Source organism: Lutjanus erythropterus, chromosome 1, assembly GCF_056507025.1.
Source record: "Lutjanus erythropterus isolate fLutEry1 chromosome 1, fLutEry1.hap2, whole genome shotgun sequence".
Taxonomy (NCBI): Eukaryota; Metazoa; Chordata; class Actinopteri; order Lutjaniformes; family Lutjanidae; genus Lutjanus; species Lutjanus erythropterus.
In genome coordinates this window covers 27,788,900-27,813,043 of record NC_139317.1, presented here as the reverse complement: position 1 = coordinate 27,813,043, position 24,144 = coordinate 27,788,900, and the positions used below count along the sequence as shown (strand labels likewise).

Sequence of the window (24,144 nt, the reverse complement as noted above, 5' to 3'; positions counted from 1 at the left end):
TAAATTGAATTGAACTAAATGGAAGTGAACTAAATCTAATTCACTTGAGACAAAGAGGTGAGACAGGTAGAGAGAGAGAAGTAATTTGATAAACTTAGAGACAGAGGAAGAGGGACAACAGGAAATTGACAGAGTGGGACAGAAGGACACAAAATGACAAATTGAGTGAGAAGAAATAAACTGTCTCAGAGAGACCAAGGGGGTGTGAGAGAGCGAGATGAAGGTTGTGCTCTTGGTTCTGCGTAGCCATGTTTGATGTAATGATGTTGCTTACGCTGTTGTCCAGGTTCAGTTACTGTTCAAGGGACAGTCTAGCTACAGAAACGTGTGTGCCTGTACGTACAGCTATAACTGTGAGGAGGTGATGTTCAGCGTCATGTTGCAAAGCTTCCTTGGCTTCAACATGAGGCTAAGATGGTGCTGAGCTTAAAAGAGGTCTCCTTGATTTTGTGTGTTGAAATGTACAACAAGAGGTTTTTAACAGGTTATGAAACAGTCTCAGTTTAATACTGATGCCTCTTTATGACCTACATAAGTAAACAAGACCATCAACTGAAAGATTGGCTATTTCTATGTAGTCATATTTAATGCCTGCCACTGGGTTAGATTCTCATTGAAATTAGATGAATTGCTTAACTGCATGCTGACCATAGGAACCTATGTTTACATTTTCCTATTCAGTTGTAGTGAGTAATGTGTTAGCAGCAAAAAACGACAATCTTAATATGTGTGTGATGTACCATTATTTTAAAATCTTGTAGTCAGTGTTTTATTGACTACTATTTTTTGTGTATGCTGTCAATTATAGTTCTAAGAAAGAAAGAAAATCAGAAATGGCCAAAATCTTAATTGGCAGGTCAGCCTTAAAAAACTGGAAATTGGTATTGGCCCTGGAAAATTGCAATTGGTGCATCTCTGCCATTAGGACAAATATTACACAGAACAGTAATATTGTATTCACCTTGGAGGCCATCATGGAGAAGAGTTGTAGCGTTTTTTTCACCGGCATAACCACAAAATATTGAGTCAGGAATATAATTTAGTATGGACCTTTTTATCTGATGTTGTACGTTTTATCAAACACGTGTACATATGAAACAAAGACAGAAATAAAGCAAGAAAAAAAAAACAAATAAACAAACAATATTTAATGACCTCTAGTTGATCTTGTAGTTTCAGTGTTTTCCCTAGGATAACCGAACAACCGCCTGGAGTGTGTTTTGTGTGTGTGTCCTTGTATATACATATACGTGATGCTGTCACACTCTATAATGTCACCATGTTACACACTTTGATCAGTTACCCCCGGAGAGCTCTTAGGTTTTCAGCCCTGCAGGAAAACCCGACATGTGTGTGTGTGTATGTAGCTGTCTTGTTTTTGAAAGCTGTCATGTTGCACTTGTTAATAACTGGAGCTCTCTGTGTTTTTTTTTGTGTGTGCATGTTTAAGAAAAAGAGAGAGTGACAGAGAAAGAAAGAAAGAAAGAGAGAGTTAATATCATAAACACACACACACAGCCCATTATGATAATTGAGGCTTTCAGTGAAATGCTGCTGCCAAGTTTTCAGGCTGATGGCAAGTGGTTGTGAAAAGAGTAACGATGTAAATAATGTATTTATTTTTTTTTTTTACCTCATCAAAGGACTGAAAATAAGCCTTAAATGTCTTTAAGATTCTTCTGTAGAATCAACAGTATCAGTATGCAAAACTAGTACATCTAGATACCATCCTTGCTTCATAACTACAGATTTAAAACCTTTATTTTGACTTGACTTTGTTGTTGCAAAAATCAATCAAAATGCAAACAATAAGCACACATTAGCGTTGTGAAAAAAAAAATACTTTGGTAGTTGTTTGCAGTGCAGTGATTGCTGTTTGACAGATGATGCTCTAGTTTTACACAAGCAGTGGGATAAACCAACAAAACACTTTCACGTGATGATAGCAGAACTTTGTTTTGTGACCTACATAAGCAAATCAAATCATCACTGAGAAGGTCGGCTATGTTGGATTCTTCTTGGATTCTTCCTGAGTAGTATGTTAGCCAGTTAAAATGAAGCAGGAGGAGATTTTTCTTCAGATAATTTCATTTTAAACATTATATTTTGTGGTTATGGCAGAGGAAACACTGCTGCTTTTGTCCACAGGGCCTTCTAAAATCAGCATAAATTGAAAGTTCCTGTGTAGCTTTAAGACTGTAAATTGTTCACTGTGATTGATTAACTACTTCAAAGAATTTCCATTCTCTGCAAGTTGATTTTCATACCGTACTGGCATAAACTGAAATCAAATGTGGCTTGAACATATTGAAATACATCTAAACCTTAGTGCTATGCCTGTGAATATGGTTGGCAACAATGCAAAGTTTATATGATTTGTAGTTAATGAGCTAAGAAAGTAGGTCCCTTAGTATCCATCAGTGTACTTTTTCTTCCTTTTGCTTTATAATATTTGAATACATTTATCGTCCCTGTTTTTCTTTTCTTTTCTCAGAGATGTAGATTATGTTGTATAATATGCGACTGTTGGACAGGAAAAGAAAAAGAAGAATAAAATGTTGCTTTGAGTTGTAAATCTATAATCTGCACTTCAGTAAAAGTCTTCAAACTTCGAAAAGACAAGGAAGAAAAAACATGACAAAAAAGAAAAGAAAGGACTAAAAAAAGACAAAGAATGAGTGAGGGAGGCAGTTACCACCATAATGACAGACTTACCAGGGGCTCAAGATTGCTGATATCCATCCTGACACTCGTCAGCTGTGCGACAGCTAGCTGTGGGCCACACACACTCACACACACATCCACATACACACACATGCCCGCCGCTTCTTTGAGTATTCTATTCTTGTGGGGCGTACTTCCACCCCAACAGATAGTAAAAATGTAGAACACACACACGGGCACACACTCACACATACATTGCTCACCTTGAGATGTATTTGCCCAAAGCGAATCCAGGAGCATGGTGGAGCATGTGTTACAAGATGACAGACGTCTGGTAGAATGTCAAATTTTAAAGGAGGCGAGCAAAGGAAGAGCAGTGGATAAAACCACACTGCCATTAAGGGAAGAGGGGATAAAGAAAAGGGTGACAAAATGAATGGAATATGATTGCAGGCCAGTTCGGCAGTACTGCTAATGTGACACTCATGCCAATAAAGCACAGTGTACTGAATCAGATTGAGAGAGTGGGAGCGATAAGAAGAAAATAGAGCACAGTGGGAGGGAAGGACAGAGACAATTTAAAAGGAGCACAGACAGAAACGAATGGATAAAGAGAGAAACAAGCAGAGAAACGTGTCTGAAAATGTGTGTATATGGAAAGCAGTAATATTTTACACAATGTCACAAGCATCGTGTTGCTCTCCTCGATTTTAACCTCCTGCTGGCTTGTTACCTGTGTGCCTCCACTTATTGTTTTGCCTTTCACAATTAAAGCTGAATTACACTACAATTATCCTGATGACAATTAGCTGTGAGATGGGAAACAATAAAATGAATTTCTCATAGGTTGAGCTTCATGTCTTAACTGGCAATTTAAAATAATAGACTCCACAGAGCCGGATTCGCTCTTTTAAGACTTGTCGGTTCTTTCTATTTGTCAACCTGTTGACAATCAGGACTGCTGCCAGCTCTCTTCCAAAGAAAGCAGGATACATTTTAAATATGGCTCCTATCTTCTCTGATCGGATGATTTTGTGCTCCAGCTACAGGGACAGTCTAGTGTGAGGCTCGAGAAAGATCTGTTCTCTGGCTTCAGACTCATTCAAAGATACGCCCATATTAATCTTAATCTTAACCATAACTTTTTGACACAGGCAATGAGTCCTATCTTATACTGATCTGAAGCACAGGTGGAAGGTGCGAGGCACAATAGATTTAATTTATTCAAGGTGTTTCCAAATCCACCATTCTGGGCTTGCGCCAGGGGCGCATGGTTATCCTGTAATGTCCCTCCACTTGTGCCACCAGGTCCACAAATGGCAGACAGATACCTGTGAGCAGCAACCAAGATTTCAACATTGATTTCTAGTTGGAAACTGATTGCTATTCAGTCTGAACATCTAAGACCTCTTTTCACCCTCTTAGGTAAAACGGAGTTACAACACCAATCTGTCACAAAACACAAATTTGTTTAATCATTTTCATAATTTGTGCAGTCGTTGGTTGGAACAGATAGACTGTCGATTAGTATGAAGGTATTTCTCCAAAGTCATATTTCACAAGTAGGTGAAATGTGGTCCACATGAAAGGATAATTTTGTGGCATTTAATGTTAATGTCATAAATATGAACTCTGCAGGCTGTGTTCTGCGTACAAGAAGCTTCCAGGACATCATAATGGGAGAAGTTATTAATGTAAAATAAAGAAATTGCACTTCATGCTGTATCCTAACATGCATGTGCAGATACTTAGGTGTATCGGTTATAGCTTCATCTACTCTAGGATATATGCATTGGGATGTAACAAAGAATGACAAAGTGGCTGTGATGAACAAGATGTGGTGGATACGTGGGTTAAACACTCATCCAGGCAAGTCGGGTATGAGTCCTTTTTGTGGCAGAATTTGTTTTCTGGCTTTCAACAGAGAAATATGTATCCACTTTCTTGGTGAGGGTCCAAAGTGACAAGATGCCTTTACTTGCACATTGTAGTCCGAGTTTCAAAATGGCAGTGTTGCAAATCCTGGTGAAATACGGTCTAAAGGTGAATGTTCAATCAATGCCTTCAAATAGTTGGTGAAAAACCTTTTGAACCTTTTCTGAACATCTTTTCATTGGTGACCATAGTCGTTTCAACAGAAAATGCTCACTGGAATCCTTTGCATGGCCTTGGTGTGATCAGCCCTTTTGAAATTGAGGTGGATGTATCACAAATATATCAATATCAGCTGTGCAGTATTCTGTTGCCTAGTGCTTTTATTAGTACTCATGGTCCAGATAAGTCCGAAAAATGCTGGAAAAAATCATAGTTTAGTGACAAAGATCTAAAAAGGGCAACCTCGGGAGACAGAAATATATGAGAGAATTAACATAGCTTCGTTAGTATAAACACCACATGCATAATTTTACATTTCATTATCTAAAAATCAATGTATGCACGTTTTTGCCATTTAACCCCTCCACACAAACAACAACAGACCACCCCTTATCTGAATGTCACCGTGTCACATGTTGACATTAATTATCAATGTAAAAACATGATTGTCTTTTGGTCGTGTGTGTGTGTTACAGAGATTGAACGAGGAGGCTGTGGTGATCCTGGGGTGCCAGCATTTGGTCGCCGTAGTGGTGATCGCTTTCAACACGGTGACACGTTGACCTTCTTTTGCCAGTCGGCCTTTGAACTAGTGGGAGAGAGGACTATCACATGCCAGCACAATAACCAGTGGTCTGGCAATAAACCCAGTTGTGTCTGTAAGTTCACACACCTTTTATGTCGGCGTTAAGTTGTTTTTTTATGCCTTTTTTTAAAAAATCCTGTATTCTTTTTTCCGTCTTACTCAGTTTTATATGTCTGTCTGTGCCTTTCTGCTTGCATTCTTGCCCAATTACCTTATCAGCTCAGTCTCTTTTCTTCCTGCCTTTCTTCCTTTCTTCCTTCCTGTTTCAGTCTCGTGTTTCTTCAACTTCACGGCTCCGTCAGGGACTATCTTGTCCCCAAACTACCCAGAGGAGTATGGGAACAACTTGAACTGTGTGTGGTTGATTATCTCTGAACCGGGGAGCCGCATTCATCTCCTGTTCTCTGACTTTGACCTGGAGCCACAGTTTGACTGGCTGGTGGTTAAAGATGAAGGTAATTATATCTTAATTTTTCACCATATTTTTTAAAACTTAGTTCCTATGTTAAGACTTAAGGATATGGATATACGCATTTTTTATTGTGTAAAAGTGGTTGGGTATGTGTCTGCAGCCTAAAAATGGTCAAATAATTTGGAGGGTCAATTGAGTGGGTAAAGAGAATTTCAGATTGATTTGGCTGATGAATGGCTGGAGTGAAGGCTGGATGAATAATTGTCATGTTTTTTTTTTATTGATTCATTGTTTTGTTTTGTTTTTTTAATCATTATTTTTACACTACACACAGACCATGGGGCAATTAGATCGCTATTCCCCATTGTAATAAAGGTTATTGATTTAAACTGAGTCAAGTAAAGCCCTGGTTTGACTGGCTGGTCATTAAAGATGAAGTTGTGTGTAATTGACTGGCTGTAAAGCTGTCTCTCTGCAGGGATGTTATTTTGTAGCAGCGTTTCTGAAAATTGCAGGGCAATTAGTGCTGTTGGACTGGGCAAACTGAAATGAAACATGTCACTTCAAAGTCTTCCAGTTTGTTCCACTTTTGATAGTTCACTGCTGTCACATGGAAATGTATGTTTTCTTTTCAGAAATTAGAATTAAAAAAGTGTTCTGTAACATGTGCCCTGTCAAAATTAATCAGGATTTTAAAATCTTTCTGATATTTTGTTTCTAAAAGACTTGTTTGTGAACTTTATAGTGAGGTTACGAAAGTAAGGTGAAAACTGCAGGTGTCTTTCTGTGATGTAAGAAATATTGCTTCAAAAATCATGTGAACTTTTGTAGAGATGCACCGATTTCAATTTTCTTGGCTGATTCTGATTTCCAGGTCTGACGTGCTGATTCTGATTTTCAGTTTCTAAGAACTATAATTCACAGCATTCACAAACATTTTTAAACTTTTCTTGTAAAAATTAAATTGAATGTTCATAACAAAACACTTATTATTAAATATTCATTAAATACTATTTTACGTCTTCTCCAAAGTCCTCCAGGTTACAGCTGACTAACATTAGCCTGAAGAGCTACAAAGTTTACGGCTGTTCTGCGACATTAGGTGCGTTTGAGATGAGCCAGGCCTATGAAGAATCGATCAGCGATTTGGTGGTTGGCACACAATGCATGCTGGTTACATTTGTGTCCGACTTGATCCTGACTTGCTATGACGTTATGCAGACGTGGGCAACGATATTACCAACACCACGTGTTGTATATAATACAAATTTTCTGTTTGATTGTAATATTTAACACTGGATATATTAGTCTTCTGTTGTGCATTGAAGTTTAAATCTGTCAAGATATTTTGTGTCAGATAATAATAAAGGTTTTATGTATTACTTATCAAACGAACAGTTACAAAGTGCTTCACAAGGGAGATAAAAGAACAGATGTTACCTGTAACAGAGGGGGACTCTCTTCTATTTCAACCTAAATCATGGGGGGATGCTCCCATAGCTCAGTTGGTGGAGCGTTTGCCCCATGTGCTGGGGCTGTTGGTACTCTGCAGCGGTCGCTGGTTCGATTTCTGCCTGTGACCCATTTACTGTATGTCATTCCCCCTCTCTCTGCCCCCCTTCCTGTCATATCTTCAGCTGTCCCTATCAAAATAAAGGCAAAAGCCCAAAATAAAGTTCGACTTCAATCAGCGACCAAGCACATATTTCATCTCTTTAGTTTAGGTCTGCAAACTACAGGAAACCTACAGGTGATCTAACAGGATGTTAGTGTCTCTTGCTGTACACTCTCTTAAGTCTGTTGGAATCTGTCCAACTTGACTGCAAATTTTCGTCACCGCCTTGTGCTGCAGCTGTCTGATCTCGTCTACCCTCCAGGCGAGGCGCAGTTCATCTCAAACGAGCTTATTGTCAGCTGCTCTGTCTCATTGTAAGCTGCCTGTTTTTTCTTTATCCCGTTCTTGGAATCTGTCGCTGACACCAACTTCATGCAGGCATGTGTCTGAGTGTGTGTAGCTGTGATCAGCGCTGTGGTAGGTGTGATATCGTGGTCAGTTTGTCTGCTGCACGCATGACATGACCATCGTGCAGAACACGTGTGTGACAATGACCAGTACAGAATTGGATATGTGACACTGATCGATCGGTGCATCCCTAAACTTTTAAGTAGAATTTTAAGAAATCAAATGTAAGTGAAGTGAGAGCCACAAGTGCATTTACTGAGTTAAGTATGGCAAAAGTGGTTTCTTTTCCACCGACTAAATCAGCCATGATATGTTGGTAAATAGGATCTGTATTCACTAATATGACACCCATTACAGTAAATGATTACTGATTGGCCTTGAGAAGGTTAACTACTGTATGAGAGTGCCTCATTTAATACTCTGCTTTTCAGAATCACACAGAATATATTTATAAATCAATTTGAACTTAAAGGCTGCACCACACTTCTCAACAGGCTGATAGATAAGAAAACTGGTTTAAAACTAATACAAGCTGGCACTGTGATGGTACTTGAATTTAAATCATTGATACAAAAGTAAAAAAAAGAAGATGGTTATTTGGGAGTTATTTGAAGAGGCAGTTGCAACTAGATAACTAGATCTCTTCAGATCATATACATCAATGACTAACCGACATTATGTAATATTCTGCCTTTAAGTTACACATTTGAAAATAAAAACATTCAAATCCGTGTAATCAACAACTTTGCAGTCATGCAACCAATGTGGTGACCCACAGTCCGCTAGTATGCTTTTAAAATATGCATACATAAAAGAAAATCAAAAGAGATGCTTTAGTCCAGGAAGAAAATAAATCTGCATCCAAAAGCAATAAAATAAAAGTTTCTCTGCTTTAAATACTGAAAAGCTTTTCCATTCAACAAGAATTTTATGTGACCTTCATACTCATGACTTTCTCTCATTTCCTATCCTTGATAATATAACATTGAAATACAAACAAAAGTGAACAGAGCAGCCACAGTAATAACTCATAAATATCCTGAGCAGGGGAACAGTAGCATGAAAAAATCTAATAAAGCATCAAGGCAGGCTTTTAAAAACTATGTATAGTAAATGGTTAAGATAATCAGAAAGCCATTGTTGTCATCTAATATAAGAGAACATAGTGATAGAGTGTCGCAAAAGGCTTTTCTCTAAATCTCTCCTCTTAGATAAGACAACATAGGACCTTGTCACTCTTTCAGCTATTGTCGCGTTGATTCTCTTTTCACTCCTGGTCTCTTGCCTATCAATGCAATAATGACTAAGTGAAAGAGCTTTTGGATTGCTGAAGAACAAAGAGACTGGCACTTTGAAACTCAGTCGCTGTGTGACTTAATTGCATCTAAGTGCATGGGATCCAAAACTCCAAAGTCAAGGAGAAAATAGAAAGAAAACTTTCTGTGCAAGTGTTGGTGAAGAATCCCCACCTCAGATTAGTTTTATTACTGAAGTGTTCTCAAAGCCCCTCTTCTGTCCCTTGCAGGCTTGTCAACTCACACTGCTTTCATTGCACCTTTTGTAGTTGGATTCATAAGAGGATTTTGAATATTACTTTCAATAGAGTGTGTGTGCTTAACAGTGTAATCTAAAACATATTGCAGTGGATCATACTGATTGCTTTCTGTTATGTTTAAAGGATTGCATCTTACCTCGGCAGAGGAAGTAGCACATGAACAAGTGTGTGAAGCAACAACTTAGATACACATTTTTTCTGTATGTGAATGGATTAGTGAGAGGGAACTGAATGATTGTTGTTAGATTTTGAAAAAGACATGATTGGAGATGCCAGATGGTGAGTTTGAGCATCACTAAGATGACAGATTTTCTAGAAAATCTGAGAGTGGCATTGTCAAAGGTAATCAATGGCCCTCTTGCAAGAAACTATTTACAAACAAATTTTCTCTTTTTGTTCATATCCATGTTTTGTTTGTATTTTGTTAGTACACATTGATTTCTGGGATTTACCAGTGTTTTTAAGAGAAAAACATTTTTTCACAGTCCACTAATTGTTTGTCCACTGCAAGGAAACACACGTTTAAAGAATATTTGAGTGTTTATAATTATTGTTTATACTAACAGTTATTATTATTAATTTATATTTTTGGTTATAATTTAGTTGTAATTATCTATAGTTATATAATAATAAAAAAAATAAGTGTTTCACCGAGGTGGACACCTTTAACAGTTAATCGTTAAAGGTGTCATATTTCACAAGTCTTTCTGCAGCTATTTACTGCTTCATACATTTGCAGCTTTTATCTATTTTATATAATTTGATATGCCATAGTTACCAGCTGATGTGCCATCAACTGATAAAAAATAACAAAAAGCTTTTAATTTCTTTTCCTTTACCACCAGCCACTTGCTAAAAAATAAATAACAATAAAACTAAATTTATTTAATTCTAAGTCTTTATTTTTTAAATGGCTTCACTTCTCTCACCTCAGTTCCTTTGCATCTCTCTGCTGAGACAGCTTCTTGATAGTTGGTTTTCATTACTGGTTTAGTTCTTTTTCTTACAGCTTTTCATCATGTTGTCTCTCCAGTTCTTGGGCATGAGTCAGAGTAGTTGCACATGGCACAACTCCTGCCCTTACATAGTGTTAAGGGGACATTGCCTTCTTAACAGAATATTAAGAGAAAATATAAGAGACAATTTGAGAGAATGTTGCTGCATGAGGCCCAATGAATGAACCAGAACACAAGGTACACACATCAAGCCGCGTGGGTAGGTGGCCCATAGTGGGTGAACATGGGAAATGTCTCCATAATGAATAATCACTAGTGCTGTTTCTCCTACCCATGCAAAACTGCAGGTGTTTTCTGATGAATCACAGTTCCTACTGCAGCACCAATCTGCTAGACTCCTGGTGGGCCATCGACAACAACCAGCATTGTGTTAATTCTGGCAGTGCCCCGGAGTCGTGCATGCCAATAGCTTGTCAGCATCCGTTGACATTTATAATCACCAATCACACTCAAAATAAATTTCCAATCACATTCAATCAACACAATAAGGCGGTTTTTATAATCCCAAAATCTCTCTCACTTAGTCCTGATCATTATGGCGCTGCTGCTGGTGGTTAATCTATTTATTTCTACCTGCTACAAACTGCTGTTGCTGGCTGTGGCGATTGATTTCTCTATCAACCACCTCAGCCTCCTCCTGTTCAAGTGTCTTATTACCATATGTGGGGATGGCATTTCTTTCTGTCTGCATTGTGTATACTCCATATCTCACTGATATGGGCCTGCTGGGTTCTGTTCTGTGTGGCTCTTTAGGGTTTTATTGCGCATCCCACTGAATCTGTCGCTGCCGGTTGGATCATTGGGGAGCCCCCTCACGAGCCGAGTGTATTCTGCCAAACAAAAGTGTACAGCCATTTGTAGCAGTAAATGGTCCTATGCTGTGACACAAATGTCTCAGACAGAAATGAGGTGATGCATGGTTACAGCTGTACAGGCCAGTGGGGGAGGTGTAATGGTTTCCGGCCCATTCAATTGGTATATAGTGGGTCTTTTAATGGCTACAGAGCGGTGCCTTAATGCCAGAGCTCACCTTAACATAGCAGCCAGGTTCAGCCATTCATTGCAATCATGTACCCCCAAGGGGATGATGGGTACTTTGAGCAAGATAATGCTCCCTGCCATGGTAACAGGATTGTCCAGGAATGCATGGTTCATGACGCATACGGGTGAAATAATGTTAATAACCTGGACACCACAATTCCCTGATATAAGTCTATTTTGGATTGACTCAAATGCAGCATCTGTAGAAAAGAGAATCTATGCATCAACCTTTACCAGTTGTGTGAAGCGCTGATGCCTGTCTGGTTTACTTTAACACCAGAACTGGCTGGCAGGTCCCACGCTGAGTCACTGCCAAGACATGTGGAAGATGTTATTAGGGCTAAAGGTGGTCCAGTGGTCCACTTAATAGGGATCTGGATTTTTCAGGTCGCTGCATTTATATTTTATCTGTTTTAAGTTAGAGATGAAATTAGAGCTAGGGAGGTCAAATTTGATTCATCCCATGAGTTGGTTCATGAGACAGTCCTGTAATAATGTACAGTTATACAGAATAATTGTTTCAGTTCTCTGTATATTATTAGCACTGAAACAGAGTGAATCGCTGTTTTAGAGACATCTAAAGGTATATTCTTTATTGTTCTGTTTTGTTCATTTGTTTTTCTTCATTTGTAAGCTTATACATGTTCACTTGAAACAGCAACTGTCATGCTTTAGTAGGTTTATTTGTGGTTACGATGAGTATAGCTCACACAAGCACTTTGGGCAGCTTAGAGGTCCTTTGGGTAAGATGCAGGAGGGCACCTGCATCATTCAGTAGATCTAGCTTTTAGTGTGCAGCCACGTTACATTGATGCACTTGTGTTATTATATTTCCAGTTGAGCAAAAGTGGTGAAAAGATGTGTAAAAATAGCAAAACAGATGTATAATGAATCTGTAAGTGTAATGGACTGTTGGCAATACAAATATGAGATTTATATCAAAATCTTGCATGTGAAATACAGGATAAAAAAATGAATAAGTATTTCATGTGGTAGTGTTTCATCTAGTGATTCACTAATAAGGAAATCAGTATCACCTGTAGACTGCTAGAGTACAAGTACAAGTTTGAGTCTGCAGAATATTGTCAGTGTGAGTGTGTCTTGAAGGTTATAGAGTACGCAGACATTTTACTTACCATGTAAGTTCAAAAGTGAATGTGAATCTTCGCAGGGTAAGTGATGTGCCTGTGTGTCTGTATTTCCAGAGTGAAATAAAGGGAAGAAACTGTTTTAAACTTATGCACACTTGGAAGTCTGTTCTGTGTCCAAGAGTGAAACAAAGTGCATCACTTTGGATGAATGTCTGATTATATTTATTTATGAGTTAATATAGACCTAATAATGTGTAATACATCTCTTGAGGTCTCTCAGGGTATATTTGGTTCTTTCCTTTTCAGGAATCCTTCACTTTCCAAATGTGTTCTTGGCCTAATGTTAAACAGACATAATTTGATAAGCACCATTAAAACATGTTTCTAAAATATTGTTTAAACTCTCTGTTCTATTTTAGGCCTGTCTGAGCCAACAACATTCGGGACGTTCTCGGGAAAAGACGTTCCATCACAGATTGCCTCAAATGGACACATCATGAGACTGGAATTTCAGTCTGATCATTCTAATACTGGAAAAGGCTTCAATATCAGCTACACAAGTATGTACTACCTACCTATTCTACCCACCTATCTCTGTCACAGTCTGTCTATCTGTTTATATATCTTACTGTCTGCCTGTGCTTCTGTTTGTGTGTCTGTCAATTAGATTTAGCAACATGTAACGCAAAACTGCCACAGATTAAGTCAAAATATATTATTTACAGAAGATTTAATCGCATCATGACCATCACAGTGCAATGTGGGTGATGCCATTTTGCAAGTTAGTCCTACTGAATTCAGTGCATCTTGTCTGAGAATCATAAATCTGTTGCCTTAGTCACCACAGTCTTAACACTGCCAGAGTATTCAACAAAAGCCTCACCAGCTTTCAGTCAAAATTGTTTGTATTTGACTTTACTGTAGCTTTTTCTATAGCTAGGCAAGTCTGCTAGGACAACTTTAAATGGAGCTGTTAGTGCACAATCACATGCTCTGAAATCAAACTTAAATGCATCTTAAAATTGTTTAAAAATAGTTATTTGTGACGTGGCATTCATTTGTATGCCAGTTTTGTTGTGCATTTGTGTATTTTCTTTATTCCTGCAGTTATCCAGTCAATCGTCAGCATGACATCATGTTTGAGATATTTCCAGAGCAGCTACAATGGAGTTTTGATTGCAGAAAATTGTTCAACAATCTAAAAATGACAGCAGTGAACATAAACAGCAGATTTTTGAAGTCAGCTCCACAGAATGGATTAGAAAGGGCTTCTTGTGAGATACAGCAGTTTGTCCTGGTGTATGATCATACAGAGAGATGGAAACAAAAGAATCAGTTCTCTTTATTCCAATGGAGTCAATGTAATGACAAAGTATATTTTGAATGAGGGGAGATGATCTCACCTTTTCTTGACCAGAGAAGCACATATAGCCCAAGTTTTGGTATTATTTTCTGGCTGCATGTGCATGAAACCCACAGTACAAAGGAACAAGTTAATACCTCTTCCTTCAGCATTACCATGAGGCATTTTGGCAAATGGATGAAATTATATGTGAGCTAGAAGTAGATAGCTAGGTAGAAGCTGGGTTTGAGTAAGGACATTATAGTAACAAAGTGATCTAACACCCTGCTTAAAGAGAATATATGATGCACTGGTTATAAAAATTGGTATCAAGCTATATTCAGGGGTGAGTTTTCTGTTTGAATAAAAGCTCCTCCGTAGATCACACATCAGTCATCTGAATATAGCTATCTAACTTTAGAAAACTTTGAGAAACCTTAAAAAAACAAAAACAATTTGAAATTCTTTGTTGCCTTTATGTTTGCCTAGTGAAACTTATTATTAGGCAATAAATTTCTGACTATCAGCATTTCAGGCATTGGCTTGAAATGTCTGTATAGCTTCTATCGCTATATAATATCCATTAAAGGCCATTCAGGCACACATATTAAATAATACAGAAGTACAGTAATTGGCTCAGGTTTAGCATACATTAACCAAAACTAAATAATACTTAGATGACTAATAATTAAACACCCATGCAAACTGTTAGTCTTCCCTCCGTCTGTCCTGAGTTTGCCTGGTTCTGCTTGACTGATGCTTCACCCAGTTAAGCCCATTGTCAGGTTTGAACCTGACTGCTGTAGCCTGTATATTTATCTGCTCTAAGCTGAACTTGTTCTGCATGACTCATTCTGATTAATTCCCTGTGATTTCCATGCGGTTTTCCATTTCACACACTGCCTCCCAACTGACCTTGTCTCTGACTCTTCCTTGAGAGGTGACTTTTGACAAATGAAAGTAGTAAGTGATATTTTGCCTCTTCAGCACCACAGCATATGTCCTATCTCTAATCAACACAAACTTTTTTTTCGTACTAATCCTAACACAAATTGAAGTTTTGATGCAGCATTGGAAGCAAAGATATGCCTTTAGAGTCACTCTCAAATATTTCTAAAGGTAATGTAAGGATACATAACGACATAACACCATAAACCATAATCTCTTTCCCTAAATGCAAAAAGCCACAGCATAGTGGTTTGCTGACCTTGTCTGAGTGAGGCCAGATGTAACAGTTGGTGCAAAAGTACAGCAAAATTCACCTTGTCCATGGGAAGAAATCAAAATACAAGAAAAACTTTGTACACGGGGGAAAAAAAACTCCTCACCCTTTGCCAACACAAACCTGCACCTTGTACAGTGCTCTTGCTTAAAGATGACAAAAAATGTGTGACATGATGGAGTCAAAGTTTGAAATCATCTCTTAATTTCTCTGTCTCTGTCCCAGCCACATTCTCTGTTTTTCTCTGTGTTTTCTCTCAAATCCATCATGTCATCTCTGTCTCTCACTTTGACCTCCTCTCTGTTGTTTCTTTTTCATTCATTCACACAACCTTGTTTCACACTCTCACTATATGAAACAGTCAAAGCACACCCTCTCTTCTCCCTCCCCAGAGTTTACAGATATAATTTGAATATTCTGTGTATCGATATGATGATATACATGTATGCACCTCTCGCCTCTTTTTATTTAACACCACTTCCTTTTATATCAGGTGTGCGAATGAGTGCATGGTTATTTTGTATGCAGTATCTGTCTGCTCTACATGTATATTTGAACACATGTATGCAAATGTTTCCATCTATCTAACAGTATGGTCCCTATCTTATGCTGATCTAAAGCACAAGTGGAAAGCATGAGGGACGATGAATTTAATTTATTCAAGGTGTGTCCAAATCCATGTTTCCCGTCTTGCGCCAGGGGCCCAAGTGGTATTTTGCCCTACCTCGCCACCAGCAAGTGGGATACACCTATCAGGTGTGCCTAAGGGCCCTCATTAATTCACAGGCGAGTTTAGACCGAACATGCAATAAACCAATCAGAAAGTCAGCTCTCAACACCTTTAAGAGGCAGGTGCGCCAGCAGCGCAAGCGATGGCAGCATGAGGGCAGATTAACCAGGAGGAAACAGAGAAAAGGTTTTCAAAGCAAGGAGACAGATCTCCTGGTTTGAAGAGTGAAAGTGCGAAGGCGCACAATATATGGAGACAACAGGACGTCTCCAAAGCAGCTTTATGTGTAAATAGTTTACAATAAATAAATGGCAAATGTCATGCAGATATGTAACTGGTTATGTTTTACACTGAAGCACCTTGAAATTGTGTTGTATTTTATAATTAATTATAATCATCATCATCATTATTATGCAGTTCTGCTGGCTGAGGAGCGGGAGAGAGATGGTGCAGTAGAGAGGGGAGGCAAACCAATCCAGTCTAGCTGCAAAGCTGCCCAGTTCCACTGGCCCACCTGGGCTGGGTGGAAGAGCAGTTACATGGCTGTCTGTGCTCCTTCCTCTTCTCCTCTCCCACCTACTCCTCATCTCCTCCTCCCATCCTCGGTCCTCTGTCCCGCAATAAAACAATCAGAGAGAGTTTCTGAAGTTTGAAGTGCACAAGTTACGCACGGATATATCCAGTCAGCTCTGACAGAAACACACATACCTTTTTCTCTCCGAGTCGGGCCGGACTTGTGCGGTCAAATATAGTGTCTTATACATTTTGTTCGTTTTAGATCGTAATTGATTAATCCTTGTTTTTCTGGATCACAACAAACATGCAGAAACAAACACTACAGCTGCTCCAGCTGTCATGCTGACTCATCTGATAAAGGTGATCTGACAGCCGTGATCCCGTCCCGTGTGCACTTTGCAGGTCTTATTAGATTTATTAGGCTTTATAATCATAAAATAATTTCTTTTTCCTTATTAGTGAGTTTATCTCTAAAGACACACATGCGTGCATGGCTATTTAACATTAATGAAAGGTGTTCTGTGATTGTGGAGGTGTGTGTGTTTCAACCAAACACGCCGGGTGCTATCTTGTGCTGAAAGACCACAGACTTTGTGCTTCAACCAGGTTTTAGCTGGTCTAAAGTGCAAGTGATTTTTACTCCAATGTGCCAAGCACAAGAGAGCAAACGTGCCGTACCACGCCTTCGTTTTGCCTTCATGTTTAGACCTCCTACTCACACTCACACGGAACAGGCGTTTAAGATAGCAAAGCCACTTGCGCCAGTGGGGCAATGACTTTGTGCCAGGTGTAAGATAGGGCCCTATATGTGATATTTGTGCATCTACGTTGTGTTTGTGTATCTGACATTTCCTCTCTGGCTCTCATTTTTTTCTCTCTCCTTCCTTTTCTTTCTCCGCTCTCATTTCCTCTCCATCAGTAGCTAATCAACCTGAGACATGTCCAATCACTGGGTGTGTGCTCTGGGTAGGATCAGGTTAATCTCTGGAATAAGAATAATATAAGCTAAACATGACAGGGTTGAATCCACGTGAAGATAATTCCATTCCCATATTTCCATATCAGTGGAGATGTCACATTCACTGACAGAGATACAGCGGTGCGTTTTTCCCCTCTGGTAGGACACAATTTCAGGTATTGAAATAAATTGAAAAAGCATGGAACAATCAAAATAGGAAATACATTGTTTTCTTTTCTGTCACATTTTCTCTCTGCTCGTTCAGTTCCTGAGTCATTTCCCTTTGTTTCATACGGTGTATTTGATTTGCTGGCTCCGTTTTGAATTTGTCTGTCTTTGCTGTGTTTCTGTAGCCTTCGGTCAGAATGAATGTCATGATCCAGGAGTTCCTGTCAATGGTCAAAGGTATGGAGACCAGTTTCAGCTCGGCAGCTCCGTGGCTTTTCGTTGTGATCAGGGATTCATTAGGACACAGGTAAAAATCTGACATCTATTCAAATCTACGTTAATATAGCATTATTTACGCAAGTTAAATACCAAAGTATTACGTTATTGGCATGAATATGTCTTTTAATATTAGTCAGTGTTGGGGAACGTTACTTTAAAAAGTAACTTAAAAGTAACTGTTGTTTGTACTGAGAAACAGATTTACCTATTGAGAAAAGCAACTTGTTGTTAACGTACTTTTGCAGTATCAGAAATGAAAATCCCTTTGTGATTCCTTGCACATGTTGGTTCTATTGTCCTGACACCAAACTGGACAGAGGCAGATCACACAGCTGCCTCTATGAAAACAATAAAACAACCCACAGTACATCATGTTTCAAGAAAGGAAGTAATGAAGTAAAGTGTCATGTTACTCGTAATCGTTATCTGAGTACTCTAATGAGTTACTTTGCAGCATCTTAACCCCAGCACTGATAATAGTAGTAATAGAAGGTGTACTAGCATAGATGGTAAAATGATACTTACTGTGTACTCACCTGTACTTAATTTATATTATATTCTTGTACTACTGCTACAAGTACTTTTTAAATGGTTATGAAACAGTTTCAGTTTATTACTGATTACATATAGATAGATTACTGTAAAGTTCTTCTTAATGCCTGCAGCCCGGTTGGATTCTCTATGAATCGGATGAAAAGAGCCAGTGTTTACATTTTCTCAGCCAAAATCAAAGTGAGCAATACAGTAGAAATTTAAAAAGAAGCTTTTTATTTAGATAAATTTATTTTTTATGTTATATTTTATGGTTATTACATTGGAAATGCTACTGCTTTTGTCCACAAGGGCCTACAGAATCAAGACGATATTAAAATTTGTTATAGTAGCTTTAAGGTGTGGTTATCCTAATGACTCATTTCCTTTCTTTTGTTTTTATCTTAACTTAAAACAAGTTCAATACCTCATTATCATACATTCATATCTTATTTCCAGGGGTCTGATCAGGTTACTTGCATCATCCAGGATGGAAATGTTGTTTGGTCTGCGGCTGTGCCTCGCTGTGAAGGTAAACAAACTGTTTATTTTATGTATGAGCAATGGGTAATCATTGAAAATGTTCCACTTGCCAGAATACAAGGTGACAAAGCATCCAGCTATTCGGCCTTCTCCACTTATCTTAAATGTGCGTATACACCTTTGAAACTGTATAAATTCCCTCTTCTAACTGCTTTAGCCTTCAGCCTCCCCACACTTATTCAGCCTGTTTGCATGCATCTGTCTCTTCCAACAATAATCTTAAATAAGATTGGCACAAATTCTGCTGAAACGCATTCAGGGAGACATGTTCATTATGTGCAGACTCTAATATACAAAGATATATCCATAGTGTACAGATAAGCTAATATGTGGAAGTAATAATGAAAGGACAGTGAATATGCTGTTATTTCAACACTTTTGAAAGTCCAGTGGCAACCACTGGCCTGTGAGTATTTGTCTTTTTTTTGGTGTCCCCTCCATCTTGATTGTATTGTTTAAATGACATTATCAAATGTTGCCTGTTGTTAATAAATGGGATGGAGGAGACAATCAAATTGAATAGGGTTGTCACATTATTAAATATGTGAGCAAGGGAAAATATTATTCCCCCCTGCTGGACAAGGAAGGATAATTATGTTTTATTTCTAGAATGACTTTCTTCTCCCATCCATGAGTACCACTGCTTCTCTGTGCACAGAATCAGCAAAAGAAAAGTGATTTCTTTTAAGCTTACAGAAAGTCTGGAATTATGAGCGCAATTAGAAGGGCAAAGGTATCAGATACTTGAGAACAGTAGAAATGGTAAGAATGTGAAAGATATGCCGTTGCAAATTACATTTTGTAGAAAGAGCAGTGGATGTTGTCGAGATCATGAACTCTGTGTCTGAAGTTTTTTTCAAGGCTTTTACTCTACACCAGGCCTCTTTCAATGTCTTTATCATTGAATAATAATAATAGTGATAATAATAATAATAATAATAATCATGTTGTTGTTGAATCCAACCCTTTAACAATGTCAGCCATTTCATCATTTCTAAATATGATAAAAAGTATATCATTGTGATTCTGATTTAAGTTGTTTATTAGAAGATTGTCATTTTATTTGGAGGCTAATTAGCCTGTTCATTTAGGTGAGTCAAACTGAATGAAAATGATGTTATATGCAACTTCTAATCTAGGATTACTAAGGTGCATTGTCTCTCTTATTTGTTTGTACGTTTCTTTTCCCACTGTGAACACTAACAAAGTGGAGAAAAAAGGCACATTGCTTTACATGTTATTCCTACCTTTCAAATCCTGCTCATTAAATTTTTACCTTTGCAGTTCAGATACTGGAAATGTGAACTTCTGGCCTCTTGGCACTCTCAAATCTGGCTTTCTTAAACAAGTGATTGAAACGACTTGCTCTACATGTTAGCTTAATGATAGACAGACTGCAAAAGGAGAGAAACTGTGAAACCCAGTGCTAATATAAAGTTCTTGATTAAAATGGCATCTAAACTCAACTAAAATAATTCTCACATTTTAATGTGCCATAATTGTGATTTTGTGACTCTAAGTTAGTTATAAATTAGTGTCAGGATGTGCCAGCTTTGTTGCCTGCAGCCCTCTGAGTTGCAGGGAAATGAGGACCCATTTCCTGGCATCATTTAATGCGTAAATATACTTGATTTCCCCTATAAATTATCACGCTATAATTATTTTTGCCTTTTTCAAACATGAGCAGCTCAAAACTATTTACTGTAGCACACGGGTGGTGCAGCACATTTTCTGAAGGTAAATGTTTATGTATGAAATCAAAAAATTCAGAAAGGATTAGAGAGCTAAAATAAATTGAGCAGATGATGAATCTGCTAACTCGGTGTAATATGAGCGTTGTGCTCATGCCGTAACATAGTTACAAGAAAAAATGATTAATTTCTGTGTGTGTGTGTGTGCGCACTCGTGTGTGTGTTTTTATTTCCCTGTAGCTCCATGTGGAGGCCATCTCACCGCTCCTACTGGTGTTCTGCTCTCTCCTGGTTGGCCCTCCTTTTATAAAGATTCTCTGAGCTGCCAGTGGGTGATTGAAGCACAGCCAGACCATGCTGTGAAGATACACTTTGACAGGTTAGTGATTTTGTTATGTAGCCATAGAGAGATGTTTTGTCAGATTTGTTTAGGTTGGCTCATCAGTTACTCAGAAAATTACTCAGATTGTTGCATAACATAGTCATGAAGTATGAAGTCATTTTTCCACTTCTTGTTTTTCATCCAGTACATAATTTAGTTACTCAGCTGGTCAAGTCTTTCAGAATCATTATAATTTAGTCAGATATAAATGTAGCTGGTGAGTTACTGCAGCAGTAAATGATTAATGTTAGCTTTTTGCACATTTTTCTGGAAACAACCCATGAGCAGATGCAGCATAGCTTGAAATTGCTATAACTGAAATTTGTCTTTTTGGGAAGTGATGTAAAGGCCAAGTTATCTTCATCGCCTGTGAGGTGATTCATTTATGTTGCATTCAACATTTGCATTGCATGCAAATTGAGGCTGGTTAATTGTTCAGTTAGCTGGTTAGACATTCACACTGTGTCACGGTGTGTCAGTGGTTCCCGACTCTTATGCTGTCTATCCCACCAGGCAGTTAATTGCATTCATATGATGCCCTTTTTGTAAATCAGTTACTGCTGCTTTTGATGGGTGAAATTATACCCAGCAGCACTCAGAGTCTTAAGGACCAAGTGGTTCTCAGGGCCCTGCAGCCACAACTGTAGGTAATTGCTCAGTCAGTCAACAAGTCAATTTATCACATTGGAGTGCAGACAGACAGCAGAGTCAATTGTCCAGTTAGTTAATTACACAAGGTAGTTATATGGTTATTTAAGTGCTCAGTTATTTGTGGTAAATAGGCAGGTAGACTTGTGATTTTAAGCTACATTGCGTATTCCAAGACGGGTTGTCAGTCTGTTATTGTTCAGTGTTCTGTGCTTACAATGGGTGCCTTTAATAAAATGAACATTGCTGCAGAGTCCTCTTCTAGCGTTAATATTGTGTTTATTATTTTAAAGGGAAAGTTCACTCAAAATCAAAAATACATGCTTTTCCTCCTACCTGTAATACTCTTTATCCATCAAGTTTTTTGGTGGGAGTTGCTGAGTTTTGGAGATATCAGCTGTAGAGATGTTTGCCCTCTCTCAAATAAAATGGAACTAATAAATCTAAGTGGCAAGAAAACATATAAAAAACTCAACCTTCTTTCCAGGAATCATGATCCCATTACTCAAGATAATCCACAAACCATGTAGGAACTATTTCTGTTCTACTGAACAGCACCCTCCAATTGTATCACCACGCAGAAGGAAATGTGCATCTACTCATGGACACGAGGTTACAGCTCAGCCAAGGACGGCTTTAATGTTTACAACACACACTGTCATAAGCAAGAGCCTTTAATACATGAATAGATTAATGCCTTCTTATGCATGACAGTATAGTTGGCAGATGGTTCGTCTCGCATAGTCAGACCTCTCTCCGCAGAGCTCAGCGCTGGAGAAAGGTCTGGCTCCACACATAAACATTCTGCTATAATAGGAAAAATACGACTGCCTTGTTTGCATTTTTTTAAACCAATCACAAACATCTTGGGTGGAGCTAAGCCCAGGATGCAGCAATGGTGCTGCTGCAAAGTGGCGATGAGGAAACTTGTCTTGGTGGAACATTTGCATGTCAGGAGGTGAGTTCTGGCATTAAAATAACTACATCACTGCAAAAGAAAAGGTAACAGCTCTGTATGTTCATATCATTAGAGTCTCGGGCACTAATTTACCATTTTCGGAGTGTAAGTTGCAGCTAGGAGGTTGTTCTTGATTGCCGGGAACTTTGAAAATGTAGATAGTAGATGCTGTGATGCGGCTTGAAGCAAGTGACTTATGACAGGACTTATGACCACAACGTGTATCCAGTAAGTCAGACTAGCAGATGGTAGAAAGAAAGTAGTTCCTACACAAAACTGCTCAAAACAGGGTCTGTGGATTATCCTGAGTAACCAGGTCATGATTTCTGGAAAGAGGCGTTGCTGTTACGCTCTTAGAAATCTATTTATCTTTTTTGTGCTTTGAGTTAGGGCTTGGACGATTCGTCAGCATTTCACAAGCTGCAGAGAGCAAGACTCTCTCTGATCATCTAAATGTGTGGGAACATGTGGAACATGTTTCTGTTCGTAGATGTCACTTTAAATAGATTTTCTAGATGTTTTTACATCACCCCCATGTTAAAAGTGATGTCTTCATCGCTGCTGTTAACTTTATATCATGTGTCATCTAACAGTGTTTTGCTGTTTTTTACTTTATCAGCCACGTATGAGTCAGAAATTGCTAAAACTAACGTTAAAGGTTGTGTGTAATTCATTTCAGTCTCAAGAAAAACAGCGAAAAGTATTTCTTTTTTTGCCAGCGATCATCTTATCTGCATATAACTCCAGTAATGAAGTAATTCCATGTCATAACCAGCTTAAGTCTTAAGTCAAAATACTGATTGTCCAGTTCAGTGAAGGGTTGACAGTTATCAGTTATTAAATTAATATGCGTCACAGCTTCTTTTGAATTTGAGTCTCTTAAATGGAGTGGAAATTAGACATACTTTAAAATAAGCCAAATTTAACATTATTCTAATGTGCTTTATGTGTCTATTTCACAGGATTCTAATTGAATTAAATATTGAAATATTAATGAGACAAGTTTTTGATATGTTTTAGGTAAATTAATTGTTACAATTGTTATAATTGAATAATAATTAAACTAATTATTGATTAATTGATAAATTAATTGTGGATAAATCGATTAATCAAAGAAGATAATCTATAGATTAATTATTTAGAAAATAATTGTTAGGTTTAGCCCTACTTTGAGCACCACAGGACTAGTGTCATCTAGTTCCATTGTATTGGAGAGAAGGCAGTCATCTCTGTGGCTGATATCTCCAACCTCACTTGGCAACACTGAAAACAATCTAGATGGATAAATAGCACTACAGGTATGTTTATTTGTCTTTTTCTTTTTTTGGAGTGAACTGTTAATGTTTTTGCTGCTGATCGCAAAAAACTCATTAGCTGGTGTTTGAGGTATCCTGCACACAGATTTTATATGCCAGTCATATAAATGTTATCTCTGTGTATGTCAGTTTATTGAGCATGTTTTGGCGTGTTTGTTTTTTGTGTGTCTGTCTAGGTTCCAGACTGAGGTCAACTATGACACACTGGAAATCAGGGATGGCCCCTCCGCCTCCTCTCCCCTGATCGGCGAATACCACGGCACCCAAGCGCCTCATTTCCTGATTTCCACATCCAACGTCCTGTTCCTGTTATTCACCACAGACAACAGCCGCTCTGCAGCAGGCTTCAGCATCAGATATGAAAGTAAGACTGATTGACTGACTGATAGAAATGTGTGGTAGATGCGCGCTGAATGGCCAATTGGCGACACTGTTTTG

At 38.3% G+C, this 24,144-nt stretch overlaps 1 protein-coding gene across 1 annotated transcript in view; it reads left to right on the top strand.

The window, feature by feature from the left end:
- Positions 1–24,144, top strand: part of csmd1b (CUB and Sushi multiple domains 1b) — a 228,740-nt gene that overhangs the window by 37,790 nt on the left and 166,806 nt on the right. The window contains exons 6-12 of the mRNA XM_084718622.1: positions 5,235–5,417; positions 5,614–5,799; positions 12,842–12,982; positions 17,544–17,665; positions 18,628–18,700; positions 20,643–20,781; positions 23,883–24,070. Of these exons, the coding sequence (XP_084574748.1) occupies positions 5,235–5,417; positions 5,614–5,799; positions 12,842–12,982; positions 17,544–17,665; positions 18,628–18,700; positions 20,643–20,781; positions 23,883–24,070 (1,032 nt within the window). The remainder of the gene's footprint in view (positions 1–5,234; positions 5,418–5,613; positions 5,800–12,841; positions 12,983–17,543; positions 17,666–18,627; positions 18,701–20,642; positions 20,782–23,882; positions 24,071–24,144) is intronic.